This window comes from Doryrhamphus excisus, linkage group LG4, assembly GCF_037039965.1.
Source record: "Doryrhamphus excisus strain RoL-2023G ecotype Guam linkage group LG4, RoL_Dexc_Guam_v1.1, whole genome shotgun sequence".
Classification (NCBI taxonomy): domain Eukaryota; kingdom Metazoa; phylum Chordata; class Actinopteri; order Syngnathiformes; family Syngnathidae; genus Doryrhamphus; species Doryrhamphus excisus.
Window position 1 is genome coordinate 9,416,289 of NC_136360.1, and position 15,464 is coordinate 9,431,752.

The 15,464-nt window shown below is 44.1% G+C and overlaps 1 protein-coding gene across 2 annotated transcripts in view; it reads left to right on the top strand.

Moving 5' to 3' along the window:
- Window positions 1-15,464, top strand: part of fryl (furry homolog, like) — a 60,052-nt gene that overhangs the window by 30,426 nt on the left and 14,162 nt on the right. The window contains exons 21-52 of one of the 2 annotated variants that reach the window (XM_058072183.2): window positions 43-198; window positions 282-368; window positions 830-1,098; window positions 1,212-1,419; window positions 1,519-1,643; window positions 1,718-1,775; window positions 1,846-1,937; window positions 2,021-2,193; window positions 2,823-2,983; window positions 3,063-3,173; window positions 4,062-4,216; window positions 4,288-4,387; window positions 4,469-4,637; window positions 5,006-5,280; window positions 5,354-5,494; window positions 5,592-5,760; window positions 5,833-5,917; window positions 6,063-6,175; window positions 6,248-6,398; window positions 6,472-6,575; window positions 6,649-6,831; window positions 7,236-7,437; window positions 7,645-7,766; window positions 7,852-8,039; window positions 10,492-10,586; window positions 10,660-11,255; window positions 12,035-12,303; window positions 12,373-12,513; window positions 12,962-13,162; window positions 13,253-13,414; window positions 13,495-13,605; window positions 13,712-13,888. In XM_058072183.2, the coding sequence (XP_057928166.2) occupies window positions 43-198; window positions 282-368; window positions 830-1,098; window positions 1,212-1,419; window positions 1,519-1,643; window positions 1,718-1,775; window positions 1,846-1,937; window positions 2,021-2,193; window positions 2,823-2,983; window positions 3,063-3,173; window positions 4,062-4,216; window positions 4,288-4,387; window positions 4,469-4,637; window positions 5,006-5,280; window positions 5,354-5,494; window positions 5,592-5,760; window positions 5,833-5,917; window positions 6,063-6,175; window positions 6,248-6,398; window positions 6,472-6,575; window positions 6,649-6,831; window positions 7,236-7,437; window positions 7,645-7,766; window positions 7,852-8,039; window positions 10,492-10,586; window positions 10,660-11,255; window positions 12,035-12,303; window positions 12,373-12,513; window positions 12,962-13,162; window positions 13,253-13,414; window positions 13,495-13,605; window positions 13,712-13,888 (5,349 nt within the window). The remainder of the gene's footprint in view (window positions 1-42; window positions 199-281; window positions 369-829; window positions 1,099-1,211; window positions 1,420-1,518; window positions 1,644-1,717; window positions 1,776-1,845; window positions 1,938-2,020; window positions 2,194-2,822; window positions 2,984-3,062; window positions 3,174-4,061; window positions 4,217-4,287; window positions 4,388-4,468; window positions 4,638-5,005; window positions 5,281-5,353; window positions 5,495-5,591; window positions 5,761-5,832; window positions 5,918-6,062; window positions 6,176-6,247; window positions 6,399-6,471; window positions 6,576-6,648; window positions 6,832-7,235; window positions 7,438-7,644; window positions 7,767-7,851; window positions 8,040-10,491; window positions 10,587-10,659; window positions 11,256-12,034; window positions 12,304-12,372; window positions 12,514-12,961; window positions 13,163-13,252; window positions 13,415-13,494; window positions 13,606-13,711; window positions 13,889-15,464) is intronic. The other variant, XM_078790094.1, reaches the window with a different exon arrangement.

Sequence of the window (15,464 nt, forward strand, 5' to 3'; positions counted from 1 at the left end):
TTATGAGGATCCACTTCCACCTTAACAGGCCTCTCTCAACAGAGTTCCAGCAGCAGCCATTCTTCGCTGGGTGTGCTGCACGTGGTGGAAGGCTTGGCCATGGTTGTGCTTTGCAGCTGTCGCCCTGCCACACGCAGGCTAGCTGTCAATGTCTTGAAGGAGGTCCGTGCACTACACACTGCACTAGGCATTGGCAAGGTAATAATAGACTTAGTTTTAAACCGAGTGGACTTATCTGTGATTTTGTTTTTGCTGACATTTTCCCTCTCTCTGTCTTTTAGGGTGATGAGGAATTGGCCATTGATGTCATGGATAGATTAAGTGCATCAGTGTTGGAGAGCTTTATTCATCTTACTGGTGCTGACCAGGTAAAATGTCCTTTTGTATAAAAAAAAAAATAAAAATATATAGCTTAGTGATGGACAGCTAGAAGTTTTTTTTGTTTGTTTGGGGTTTTTTTTTATACAAAGCTATCCTTCAATTAATGGGCGTATACATGGGGCAGGTTCATGTAGCCAGGGGTGAGTCAGAGACTACACAATGTCCATGAGGAAGTGTTTTTTTTCATGATGTCATCGCAATTTGAAACACAAGTGACTCGTCTGTTAAAAGCACAAATAAATGACGTTTTTTCCTACTTTTGGCCCTCGTACAGGGCTCTATGGCTCACACACTTTTATTACTGAGACCTTTACCTTATATATATCAAAAATATATATATATATACATATATCAAAGCCAGTGTTTTACTGAATCTAAATTGTCAATGCTTGCCTTGCTTAGAGTACTTGCACAATCACTTTACCTTTTATTTATTTTATCTCCTCAGACCAACCTGCTGTACTGTCCCAGCGGGATCGACCTCCAGTCGCTGGCGGAGTGGAGCTCATCTCCTATCAGCCACCAATTTGACGTGGTCAGCCCTTCGCACATCTGGGTTTTTGCTCATGTCACGCAGGGTCAAGACCCCTGGGTCATCAGCTTCTCCAGCTACCTGCGCCAGGAGAGCCTGCCCAAGCATTGTCCCACTGCCCTCAACTACGCCTGGATGTTCGCCTACACCCGCCTGCAGTTTCTCTCCCCACAAGTTGACATCAAGTACGTTGGCATTGTGTGTTTTAAGTGTATTGGATTAATGAATGCATTACACCGGTTTCTGCTCAATGTGAGTTATGCTGTATGTCATCCATTGCCTGTGTTTCCATCTGCAGCAGCCCTATCAATGCTAAGAAAGTCAACAGTCTGAGCAGCAGTGACTCCTACATTGGACTCTGGAGGAACTACCTGATCCTTTGCTGCAGCTCGGCCTCCTCCTCCCCACCCATGTGCTCCTCATCCTCCACTTCTGGGTCCGTCCGCTGTTCCCCGTCTGAGACGCTGGCGTCCACGCCGGACAGTGGCTACAGTTACGATTACAAGGTCAGGAGAGCCTTTTCTGGTTGTAGTCATAGCAGAATAATATTGCAGTTTTATAACAGCTGCACATTCACGCCCTGACATTCCGCTTTCTCTTCCCAGATTGTTGGCACTCCCTCCCCCTCCTCCCTTTTTAAACACATTGTTCCCATGATGCGCTCTGAGAACATGGACATCACAGAGTCTCTCGTGTTGGGACTTGGCAGGACCAACCCCGTGGCCTTTAGGTAAAACACCCTTCGATGTGGCCGCCATTTTACTTTGCTAACATGCGCTAACTGGCCAACTAAACTGTCAACAGAGAGTTGATAGAAGAGCTAAATCCCATCATAAAAGAAGCCCTGGAAAGAAGACCTGAAGTAAGTGTAGCGATAAAAGCACATTTTTGTGTTGATGGAGCGAGTTAAACATTGATGTGTTGCTATGCAGAACATGAAGCGGCGCCGGCGTCGTGACATCCTCAGAGTCCAGCTGGTCCGGATTTTTGAGCTTCTGGCTGATGCTGGCGTCATTAGTCAGATGTATGAGACTCCACACGTTATTTCCATGCAGAGATTAATGTCAATCCCAGCCTTTGAAAGTTTTGAACTGATTGTTGTTACAGAGCGAGTGGTGGTTTAGATGGTGAGAGTCACTCTCTAAACAGCACGCTACTCGACTACGTCGACTTGACCAGGCAGCTGCTTGAGGCCGAGAATGACAAGGACTCAGACACGCTGAGGGACATCCGCTGTCACTTCAGTGCACTTGTGGCAAACATTATTCAAAATGTTCCAGGTATGTCTCTCTCATCATCACTTATAAATACACCCAGAATGGTTGCTAACATCATTGAGGTACCTTAAATGCTGTAAATACTATAGCCAGGGCGTATATCATTCATATTTAACATCTTCATTTTTTCATCTTAAAAACTGTAGTAATGTTTTGAAGTACATGAGAAAGTGGAAAGGAAAACATCTCTCTTTTTGACCACATGGTCATTTATTAACAAGTATACAGTATTGCACAACACAGCGGCAACAGAACCAGCGTTGTCAGTAAGGGGCAAACCACTCAGCCTGCTTTAATGCCTCTGATAAATAAACAACAGTATAACGCTCATGAGTAGCACAACCGGCACTGTAAAGTGCATGCAGAGGTCGATCAAGCTGTTGGATGCTGACCACTCATGATTCTTAAAATGCAGCTACTAGTGTCTTGTGGAGTTCATAAAAAGACAATATCAAGAGATTTCCCTACAGCCGCAGCTGTTATTGTAAATGTTTTTTTAATATGACGCTAATTAGAATCCCTAATAGTTACCGGCACACCATGTACCCAAAAACTGCAGTTAAGTGAGTAAAGGTGTTTTAACTGAAGCATGTACGGGAACATGTGAAAGTGGTTTTCATTTGTGCTTCCAGTGCACCAGCGGAGGACCATCTTCCCACAGCAGTCACTGCGGCACAGCCTCTTTATGCTGTTCAGTCACTGGGCCGGGCCCTTTAGCATTATGTTCACGCCTCTGGACCGATACAGCGACAGAAATATGCAGATCAACCGGCATCAGTACTGTGCATTGAAGGTAGACGCAAGACAAGACTGCACCACAAGCACACAATAAGATATTTATCTACTGTTAACACACAAATTGTACTACCCAGGCCATGTCTGCCGTGCTGTGCTGCGGCCCCGTAGCTGACAATGTTGGCCTCTCCTCTGATGGATACCTCTATAAGTGGATGGACAACATTCTGGATTCGCAGGACAAGAAGGTTAATGGATTTAAAAAAAGAATGTTTTACACTCAAAATTTAAATAAGATGACAAATTGCCTTTGTTTAACGAGAACAGGGGTGTCCAAAGTGCGGCCCAGAAGCTTTTAAGGCCTGTGTGCTGCGCACTTAAATACAATGAACACAAGGGGAAAAAAAACAAAACATTAATGCTCCAAAAATAATGACAATAGAAAAACAGAACAAAGTCATAATATTGAGAGATAAAATAGTATAATTTTGCAATAGAGTTGCAATATTTTGAGGAACAAACAAAACATGTAATAAAGTTGCAATTTTAGGAAAAGTTGCTTGGGTAAATGTTACAATATTATGATAAATTCAAAATATTTTAAAAATGACAAGAAAAAAGCTGCAAGAATAAAGTTGACATATTTGTAAAAATAACAACAGGAAAAAAAACAGCAAAAAGGTGCAATGTAAGGAGAAAAAGTTCATAGTAATAGTACACTTTGTCACAGATAACACAAGTGGCCCCTCTTTGCTTTGATTTTATTAGTATGAAACCCATGGTGGGAAAATTGGACTAAACTTGGACTAAACTTAAATCGTGACTTTTTGTTCAGCACAGACCTTCTAATTCAGTCTCTATTAATAAATGTAATAGTCTAAAGGAGAAAATGATTACATAATACATTCAAAGTGCATAACATAGGTGTTATGTCAATGAGCAGCCTTGTTTTACTTGGCCTAACCCAAAAAGTTGAGGTCATGCACTCCATGGCAGCACAGATGCACTCATTTTTAGCCTGGCCCCCTAGTGTTGTTCAGGGGTATAGCAATCCCACATTTTGAACATTTTCTGTATTACATGTTTTTGTGAAATTTATTAAACATCTCAAACAACCAAAATCTGCTGTACTTCAGGTTCACCAATTGGGCTGTGAGGCGGTGATGCTGCTGCTGGAGCTGAATCCCGACCAGAGCAACCTCATGTTTTGGGCCGTGGACCGCTGCTACACAGGATCCCGTCGCGTGGCCGCGGGCTGCTTCAGGGCCATAGCCAACGTCTTTCATAACAGGTAGGAGAGACACACAGTTTTAACACTGGGACTGCTGTGTTTTAACATTTTGGACTCTGTTTTCCTCTTAGGGATTATCAGTTTGACACTGTGGTTCTGCTCAACCTGATTCTGTTCAAGGCCGCAGACTCATCCAGGGATATCTACGAGGTGGCCATGCAACTGTTACAGGTAGGGATTTGTGATCGATATGCTACACTAAATCTGGTAACACAATTGCACTGACTGCGGTCGCTATGTTTTTTTTAACAGATCTTGGAGCCTAAGCTCTTTCGTTACGCCCATAAACTGGAGATCCTGCAAACTGACGGCATTCTGAGCCCTCCCTCACCGCTGCCACATCTCTACTCTGTGTCGTACTACCAGCTGTCAGAGGAGCTTGCAAGGACTTACCCAGAGCTCACGCTGCCCATTTTCTCAGGTTGGCAATTCTTTTTGTCCTTATCGAGTTTAGAGTGTGCTGTGAAAATGAAATGAAATCTTCAATATTGATGTGACTAAATTAATGAATACAGCACATTGACTCTCACAAGATTACCTATCAGGGGAAAACAATAGTACATTCGATCAACCTACACAAATACCCCCTGCATGTGCCTTTATTCACTCAGAAAAAAGTTAGGAATATCACAATGTTTACCACCGTGGTAGAAAAATCCATTATACTGATCTTTAGTGAATTCTTCAGTGGTCCATGCACTACCCCTCCTTAAAATTTCAGTGAAATTGTCTCAGTAGCTTTTGTGTATTCCAATGATGTAACAAACAAACATAACCACTTGCCTGCAGAGGTGAGCCAGCGTATCCAAACAGCGCACCCTGGTGGCCGCCAAGTGATGCTACACTACCTCCTGCCTTGGATGAACAACGTGGAGCTGGTAGATTTTAAACCCGTAGCACGCCGACCGGATGACCCCTCTTGCAGCGGCGGCGAGGATGATGAGGACACGCCGGACCGTGACATGATAATGGTCAACAGCCGGCGCTGGCTCCATGGAGAAGGCTGGGGATCACCCAGGGCAACGACCATGGTGCTCAACAACCTCATGTTCATGACCGCAAAGGTACATCAGCTTGCAGATACAACTGCTTGATTTGTTTTTTTAAGAAATACTGATTGACCTGTTTTTTTTGCAGTATGGAGATGAGTTTGCCTGGTCGGAGATTGAGAATGTATGGACTACCTTAGCAGATAGCTGGCCAAAGAACCTCAAAATAATCCTGCACTTCCTCATCAGTATGTCAGGAGTCAATAGTGAGCCCAGCCTCCTTCCCTATGTGAGTCTTTTACTATGTCAAAATCTGCACCATGTGTTCCACTGCACCACATCCTCTGTTTGTTTCCAAGCATTTATTCCACCACGTGTTTGTGCAGGTGAAGCGTGTGGTGGTGTACCTGGGCAGAGACAAGACTATGCAGCTGCTGGAGGAGTTGATGAGCGAGCTGGAGTTGACCGATCCCGTCAGCTCAGCTGTCACCCACATGGACAACCCTCCGTATTACCGCATCAGCTCCAGTTATAAGATCCCCTCAGTCACCTCAGGTTCATAATCACTCCTCCAGGAGTTCCACATTGGCGTGTCATGACTAACATACCACATCTACATTCCCGCAGGCACGACCTCCAGCAGCAACACCATGGTGCCAGGACATGACAGCCATCATGACAGCAAGGTCAAAGATTCAAACATGGATGACAGGTGCTAATATAGCTACTTTCTAATTACAAAGGTCATTACATTTGTTTTGATTTTAGAATGATCTTAAAATGCCTCAGTTATTTACATAGTCTCCTATAGTTGCCGGGTTGGGGCAGACCATAGACTATGTTTGTGTATTTTGCAGTTACACCCACCTGGACATCTACAGTGGTCTGAACACCAATCTGAACCGCCAGCATCACAGGCTGGAGTCTCGTTACAGCAGCAGTTCAGGTGGCTCCTATGAAGAGGAGAAAAGTAAGACCTGACCTCTTAAGATCACTATCAATGGTCCCTATCAAACATACTTGTACATTTTTCTTCCTTAAGGTGACTCCATGCCACTTTACGCTAACTGGCGTTTGAAAGTGATGGATCACAACCGTCCGGAGCCACTCCCTTTCCCTCCAACAGGTGGCTGCTGGTCCCCTCTGGTGGATTACCTGCCAGAGACCAACGCCCCTGCTGTAGCCCTGCATAGGTACATGATATCAACACTCCCTCCTTCGCTTCCCCATGTTGCCCGTCCTCAATGTCAGCTTCCTGTTTTTCAGATGTAACATCGCCGTCATCCTACTAACTGACCTCATTGTAGACCATGGCGTCAAAGTGGAGTGGAGTGCCTATTTGCATCTATTGCTGCATGCAATTTTTATAGGTAACTGGCTGATAGTTTTGTGTGACCACCCTTTCCTCCTTGCTGATGTCGCCTTCTCTTTGTTTTCCTCCAGGGTTTGATCACCAGCACCCGGAGGTTTACGAGCACTGCAAGCGCCTCCTCCTGCACCTGCTCATCGTCCATGGAGCAAACAGCAGCGTCCAGGGGGTGGCCATGGTGCTTCTACGCAACAGGGAGTTTAATGACCCGAGAGTTTTGACCGTGAAGCCGGCTGCACCAGAGTTTCACTTCACAGGTGAGATCCTATGCAGTGCTTTAGAATGGGAAGTGGCAGTTCAGTCTTTACATGAACAGGCTGGAAGTTGGTCAACCTCTGATCTGTTTGGCTTTCAAGACCGTTCCTTCATTAAAAAAAATACATAAAATACATCATAATATTTAAAAAATATCTGTCCCAGAGTTAAACTTTCAACATTGTAAAATGTGTTCTTTTAAGTTAGATTTTAACATTTTATCTTTGAAAAGGTAAAAATAAGTTGTAAAACTTTTCTTTTCATTTCAATTTTTTGAACTTTTAATTTAAATTTGAGACAACCTAAAGTGCAACTAAAGTCCTAAAGTCCAACAAAATGAGATCCAAGGAACATTCAAGGTGTATGCCAGGTGTGAGATTTAAACACTGGACTTCCTCCCATCCAGGAGTGCAAGAATTGTTACCCGACTGTCAGCCATCACCCGTGACAGATTCCGGTCTCAGCTCGAGCTCGACGTCGTCCAGCATAAGTCTTGGAGTGGGGGGGTCTACTCTGTCCCACCTGACCCCCTCGTTCCTCAGCGAGGTGGACGTCACTGCTGAGAAAGACGAGAAGGTCAAAGCTCTCATAGAGTTCATTACCTCAAGGTGAGAAGACGTTTGTGTTCAAGATTAAGATTAAGTGTAAATTAACACATCTTGTCTTTTTATGCAACCGCTTTCCAGCACGGTCTGACTAGCTGGGGTATTTGAACATGGCATGGTGTGATTTTGACCTGCTGTGATCACATTCATGTGTATTCATGAGCTGTTGCAGCCTTAAAATGTTTGTCTCTCTATGTGTTTTGTGTGTAGGAAGCGTGGACCACTCTGGAACCACGAGGACGTGTCACCCAAGAACCCCAACATCAAGAGCGCTGACCAGCTAAGCGTGTTTGTCAGACACGTAGTCACTGTCTTCAAACATTCCCAGTCAGGTCCGGATGGCTAATAGCTACTTTCTGAATTAAGCTCAACTAGTCACAAAATATTGCGCTCTACTTTTATGGTTCCGCTCCTCAGGTTTCCAGCTGGAGTCATTATTGAGCGAGGTGGCATTGCAAACCGCCCTCTCGTGTGCCTCTCGTCACTACGCTGGCCGCTCCTTCCAGATATTCAGGGCACTCAAGCAACCTCTTACTCCCGCCACGTTGTCCGACATTCTCTCCAGGCTGGTGGAGACTGTTGGAGATCCTGGAGAGGAGGCTCAGGTTAGTATATATTGCATTGATATTCCACATTGAATGCTACAGGCTTTGGAAAATACAGTGAAGAAAATAAGTATTTGAACACCCTGCTATTTTGCTATTTCTCCCACTTAGAAATCATGGAGGGGTCTGAAATTTTCATCGTAGGTGCATGTCCACTGTGAGAGAGATAAACTAAAAAGAAAAATCCAGAAATCACAATGCATGATTTTTTAACAATTTATTTGTGTGATACAGCTGCAAATAAGTATTTGAACACCTGAGAAAATGAATGTTAATATTTGGTACAGTAGCCTTTGTTTGCTATTACAGAGGTCAAACGTTTCCTGTAGTTTTTCACCAGGTTTGCACACACTGCAGGAGGGATCTTGGCCCACTCCTCCACACAGATCTTCTCTAGATCAGTCAGGTTTCTGGGCTGTCGCTGAGAAACACGGAGTTTGAGCTCCCTCCAAAGATTTTCGATTGGGTTCAGGTCTGGAGACTGGCTGGGCCATGCTAGAACCTTGATATGCTTCTTACGGAGCCACTCCTTGGTTTTCCTGGCTGTGTGCTTCGGGTCGTTGTCGTGTTGGAAGACCCAGCCACGACCCATCTTCAATGCTCTGACAGAGGGAAGGAGGTTGTTCCCCAAAATCTCACAATACACGGCCCCAGTCATCCTCTCTTTAATGCAGTGCACTCGTCCTGTCCCATGTGCAGAAAAACACCCCCAAAGCATGATGCTACCACCCCCATGCTTCACAGTAGGGATGGTGTTCTTCGGATTGTACTCTTCATTCTTCTTCCTCCAAACACGCTTAATGGAATTATGACCAAAAAGTTCTATTTTGGTCTCATCTGACCATAAAACTTACTCCCATGACTCCTCTGTATCATCCAAATGGTCATATGCAAACTTAAGACGGGCCTTGACATGTGCTGGTTTAAGCAGGGGAACCTTTCGTGCCATGCATGATTTCACATCATGACGTCTTAGTGTATTACCTACAGTAACCTTGGAAACGGTGGTCCCAGCTCTTTTCAGGTCATTGACCAAGTCCTGTCGTGTAGTTCTGGGCTGATTGCTCACCTTTCTTAGAATCATTGAGACCCCACGAGGTGATATCTTGCATGGGGCTCCACTCCGATTGAGATTGACCGTCATGTTTAGCTTCTTCCATTTTCTAATGATAGCTCCAACAGTGGACCTTTTTTCACCAAGCTGCTTGGTAATTGCTCCGTAGCCCTTTCCAGCCTTGTGGAGGTGTACAATTTTGTCTCTGGTGTCTTTGGACAGCTCTTTGGTCTTCGCCATGTTACAAGTTAAAGTCTTACTGATTGTATGGGGTGGACAGGTGTCTTTATGCAGCTAACGACCTCAAACAGGTGCATCTGATTCAGGATGATACATGGAGTGCAGGTGGACTTCTAATGGGCAGACTAACAGGTCTTTCAGGGTCAGAATTCTAGATGATACACAGGTGTTCAAATACTTATTTGCAGCTGTATCACACAAATAAATTGTTAAAAAATCATGCATTGTGATTTCTGGATTTTTCTTTTTAGTTTATCTCTCTCACAGTGGACATGCACCTACGATGAAAATTTCAGACCCCTCCATGATTTCTAAGTGGGAGAAATAGCAAAATAGCAGGGTGTTCAAATACTTATTTTCTTCACTGTACATTTGAAATACCAATGCTTTATTTAGCTGGAGCCCTGTGAGTATTAAGTCATAATATATTGTATTATGTTGTATTAACAATGATGAGCATGATAACCAATTACTTGGGTTTTGTAATTTTTGGGTCTTAAAATAACTGAGCCAAAATGCAGTGTACGACTCTGCTGCAAACAGCTGTTGGAGCTTGATGTACACCTACAAAAAATTCGAACCATGGGTCAACTGTATAGTTGTGATTTTTTTGTACACCATGATCAATTGTTAATTTTCACAACTCTTGTATTGTGTAAATGCTCTTGCCTCTGTTCAGTTTACCACCAAGTTTCATATAGTTGGTCTACAAAAAATTATAATAATTACTCTGTCAGTAAAGATTGGAATTAACAGCTGTGGCTGCAGGAGACCTCCAGATGTAATTTTTTATTATGGACACCATAACGGCAGTAGTATTGTTGTTTACATTTAACTATTTGGCAGCATTAATGCAGAGTGTGCAGTTTGCTTTTTACTGCTATTACAACATTGGTTCTGTTGCTGCTGTGTTGTGCAATATACTTGTTAATGAATGACCATGTGGGCAAACAGGGCTGCATTTTCCTTTCTACTTTCTCATGCACAAGAGAGAAAGAGAGAGATCGCAAACTTGCACTTGCACTTACTTGCAAAACCCCATCCCTTTTGCGGTTTAGGTATTATATAATTAGGGCAGTTCCCTATCAATGTTATGCAAGTGGACTATTTCAGAGTAATTCCACTTCACATGTAACATTTGTTCTGATTTGTCTTTAGGGCTTTGTCATTGAACTGCTTCTCACACTGGAGTCCGGCATTGACACACTGGCAGACACGGTCAAAAACTATGACCTCCTCACCGCCTTAGTACAGTATGTCGTAATTCTGTCTCCACACGTACGTGTTATCTTCCTTTTCTCATAGAAAGATTCATTGTCTTTTCAGGACCTCCGCCTGTGATCACTTGTTGGGGCCCAAGTTTGCAGCCAACAGGAAAAGCACGGGCCAGTTGAACCTGAGCAGCGGCGGGCTTTTTCATTACATGCACAGTCGCAGCCACTCCCTACGAGCCAGTCTGATGAGTGAGCGGAAGGTGGACAGGCGGCGGAGTAACACCTTGGATGTGGCCGACCGACTTGGAGGCAGCCACGGAAACCTGGCACGCACACGCAGCTTATCGTCGTTGGGTGGCGGAGGTGTCCCCGGGGCGGACGCCAACCCCCCGGTAGACCCCGCCAATCTGATGGCCACTGTTTTCTGGATTGCGGCCTCGCTGCTGGAGTCAGACTACGAGTTTGAGTACCTGCTGGCACTGCGACTACTCAACAAGCTGCTAGGCCAGTTGCCTCTGGACCACGCTGACAGCAGAGAACATCTGGAGCGCATCCAGGCCAAGCTCAAATGGTACAGCTTCCCGGGCCTGCTGCAGCTTTTCCTGAAGGGCTTCACTTCAGTGTCCACACAGGAGCTCACCATCCAGCTGCTCAGCAAGCTCATCAGCGTCTCCAGGCACACGCTTGTCGACCCATCACAACTGGCAGGCAAGTGTTTTTGGTGGATGTTTTTGTCAGGAAACATAGTTTGTGTCTTACGGCATATTCACACGAGGCCATTCGTACCATGATGGATTTTGGCACAATTCCTCCTCGCTTTTCCTCCCCCTGCTGACCTCTGCTCATACTGAACATTCTTGCTAGATTTGCTTGTCCCATCACTTTTGTTCTGCTGTATTTTTGCAGTTTTGCTGACTTGGTGGTTTATTTAGAATCGTTGGGAAATTTTCTCTTGTGCAAAGTGGCTGCTGTCGTTAATTACTTGCGAGAGGAGGTGGTTTATTTAGAATCGTTGGGAAATTTTCTCTTGTGCAAAGTGGCAGCTGTTGTTAATTACTTGAGAGAGGAAAAATTTTATTAATTAAAAAACATGCGCGAATGGAGTCAGGGTTTTGCAAAAGTGCTGTCAGTTTTGAATTGGGGTTCTTTTGAATATTTGTATTCTTTTATTTATATTATCAAATGTGTCATTAAGAACTTGAAAGGAGTGATGGAATTACAGGCATTCCATGTAACATTGTGTGTGTGCCCACCTCTTCCACTCGGTGGAAAGCATGCTGAACTTGAGAACAGGTCAGTGCACTCATGTTAGCCAAACGTGCCGGAGCTTAGTAGTGAAGTGGGCCCAAGCACTTTACAACTGGCCGAGGAGTCACATCTTGTGTGTCACTTCTCTGGTTGCAATGTTCTTTATTCAAGTTGTAATTTAAGTGCTGAAAACCATAAACACCATCTTCTGACGTTCATCGTACTGTACTTGTTGGCAGGTTTCCCTCTGAATATCCTGTGCCTCCTGCCGCATCTCATCCAGCACTTTGACAGCCCTACTCCCTTCTGCAAGGAGACGGCAGACAAGATCGCCAAGGTGTGCGCAGAGGAGAAGTCGGCCACACTCTCCAACTTGGCACACATGATGAGCCTATACAGCACGCACAGCTACTCCCGTGACTGCCCCAACTGGATCAACGTGGTGTGCCGCTACCTTCACGACGCCTTCGCCGAGATAACTTTTAATCTGGTCACCTACTTGGCTGAGGTAATACAGAAAACAATCGCACCGAACTCTCTCGGCCTTAATATTTAACTGTGTTTTGCTCTTTGACAGTTGCTGGAGAAAGGCCTTCCTGGCATGCAGCAGTCCTTACTGCAAATCATCTACAGCCTGCTGAGTCATATTGACCTGTCAGCTGCCCCGGTCAAACAGTTTAACCTGGAGATAATGAAGATCATAGGCAAATACGTTCAGGTGAGTCTCCATAACTCAAGGCTTAAGTGCCCATATGTATGTTTATATGTGCTTTCAAGCGACCCATATCTGATGTCATTGTACTACACGTATTGAACACCTGAAACAACTTGTACATAATAACGTACCTCACAGGGCCATTATCTTCTCAGAGCGGGCCCTCTCCGGAAGCGTTTAGCAGCCTTTCAGTGTATTGTCTTATAGAATTATTGGACATAATTGTCAAGGTCTCGAACTTACTAGCCTGCTACCAGAATTGCGGTTTTGTACTTTGTGCACTGCTAATCTCCACATTGTTCTTGTTTGCTTTTTTTAACTGGTCTGAGCAGGGCAGGGATCGGCTTTCTGAAGGGGAAAATATTTCCCTTCGCATTCCTAAATTCTGTAGAAGCTCCATCTCTTTCTCACAAGTGTTTCCCTCAACTTTCTGTGCTTAAAATCTCCACAGAGCCCACATTGGAAGGAGGCGCAAAACATTTTGAAGTTGGTGGTGTCTCGCTCGGCCAGCCTGGTTGTCCCAGATGACGTGCAGCGCTCGTACAGCACCGAGTCTTGTGGCTCTCCGGAAATTGCCTTCACTCGCATATTTAACAACTCTTCCAAGGAGCTGCCTGGCAAGACGCTGGATTTCCACTTCGACATATCAGAGGTCAGCCTCACTAATGCTCACTCCTCATTATTATTCAAAATTTTAAATTTGGTTTTTCTCGATCTGGCAAATGTCTGACTTTGCAACTAGACACCAATTATTGGACATAAATACGGCGATCAGCGTAGCGCGGCGGGTCGCAATGGAAAGCCACAGGTGATCGCTGTCACCAGGAGTACGTCCTCTACATCATCTGGCTCTAATTCTAACGGCCTGGTACCAGTGAGCTGGAAGAGGCCTCAACTCTCTCAGGTACAAACCACACATCAGCTTGGAAATAGAAGATTGCCCTTGATAACGCCTTTTCTTTACTTTTCTTTTTTTTTTTACAGAGAAGAACCAGAGAGAGACTCATGAACGTTCTGTCTCTATGTGGCCCGGAGTCTGGCATTCACAAAAATCCATCTGTAAGACTCCTCTCCTACTCTAAGGCCTCAGACAAGGTCTCTGTCAATTTGCTGTTCTGAAATGTTGTCTGTTTACAGTTGATCATAGTATATGTGTGGGTTTAGCATGAATGAATGGCTGTTGTCTTCTTCTCCAACACAGGTGGTTTTCCCCTCCAGCGAGGATCTGGACTCAGCGGACCAACAGACCAGCCTGATCCCCACCGTGGAGGAGGTGGTGCGAGAGGAGGAAGTGCAAGGAGAAGAGCTGGGCAGCGAGCAGCAGTTTGGCGTCTTCAAAGACTTTGACTTCTTGGACGTGGAGTTGGAGGACGCTGAGGTGAGAGTCACCAGGCATCATTTCATATCAGTATCATTTCTGATTGTAGAGGGCGGCTGGGATTCAGACTGAATTTGTATTTTTGATGATAAGGTGTTAATTGGAAAAAGGCTGTTCATTTCTGAAATGTGAAAACTGTTCTATAACACGTGAAATTTCTAACTTTAATAATGATTTTTTTGAATGAATGAAAAAGTGTAAAGGAACACATTGCTCTCTTTGACCACATTGTCTTTTATTAGCAGTACCGTAATATCCGGTGTGGAAGCTGGTACTTTTTTCTTAAACTTTAAACTTTATTTCCTTCTTTAAGCTTTTTCCACTTATCTGACCTATAGATGTAGTAAGAATGTTGTATTTTCGTGTTAAACGATGCCAAAGTTTGAGATAGTCAGGTTTGCACATTTGGAAGTGAGTCTTTAAAGAAGTTTTTGATGGCTCAAAACGCTCTGTTTGAAAAGGCAGTGATGTTACAGAGGGGACTTCCTTATATGGGCATGGCTGTTAGCCGGAAAAGCTCTCTGCCCTCCCCCAAGCTCTGCTCCTGCTGTTTACGGCACAAGTTATTGTATTTAGTGATTCCCAGCAAGAGAGAAATATTTTCATCCCTGAACGATATTTCACACTGGACTGTTTTTGTTAACAAGAACGTGAAGTGAGGCCATCAGTGGAATAAATTAAAACAGACCATTTTGGCAGCTCAAATCCAAGGAAATACAGCTGGAATAGGTGCAGATTCTGGAAAATCTAAAAGGTTATCTGTGCAGGTTATTGTGTGTAGCTGCGCAATACAAAGGTTAAAAAAATGAGCATAATAGGTCCCCTTTAAACACTGTGCTTTATACAGTGGCTGCCTCTGTCTACCAGGTCCCTCCAGACGTTGCGGTTTGAACATTGCATCCCAACTATAAAAAATTAATTAATTAATAAATGGCCGCTGTTTTGTAGTTGTTTTGTGGGCTATTATTAGCCAAAAATTTTGCATACAATGTCTTTATGTATTCATGGCCCAAATTAACCATTTTCAATAATAAAAATGACAAAATGAAATACAGGTACAATTTAGCACGTGTCAAACTTGTACCATGGTGGGCTCAGACCCTACAGGTTTTCTCTCCAAACAGTTTTCTCGCAGGTGATTTAATCGATGAGGTCCTTGCCTCAAATTGAAGGTGGGGTTGATCATTAAAATGACCTGCTTTAGTGACCAGCTGGAAAGAAAACATGCAGTGTCACGACCCTCCATGGCAGGAGTTTGACACCCCTTGTTTAAAGGATTAAAGGACGTTGGTGGATTATAATCTACACTGGCCACTAGGTGTCACTGGTAACTTTCTCACAACAGGCACAATAATAACAAAAGTTATCATTGATGTACTGTTGTGGCTGTCTTGTAGTAAAAACTCACCTTTGAATCCCTGATGCCGCTTCTTGTCCACCAAGCTCCAACTATGAGAATATTTGTTTTATAAATAAGGAATCCTACTTCACCAAAATTCATTTATCGCGATAAATGAGAGATTACAATAATTGCTTTTGTGGACCACTCACCCGGCAGCTGTGGGAGACTTTGTGG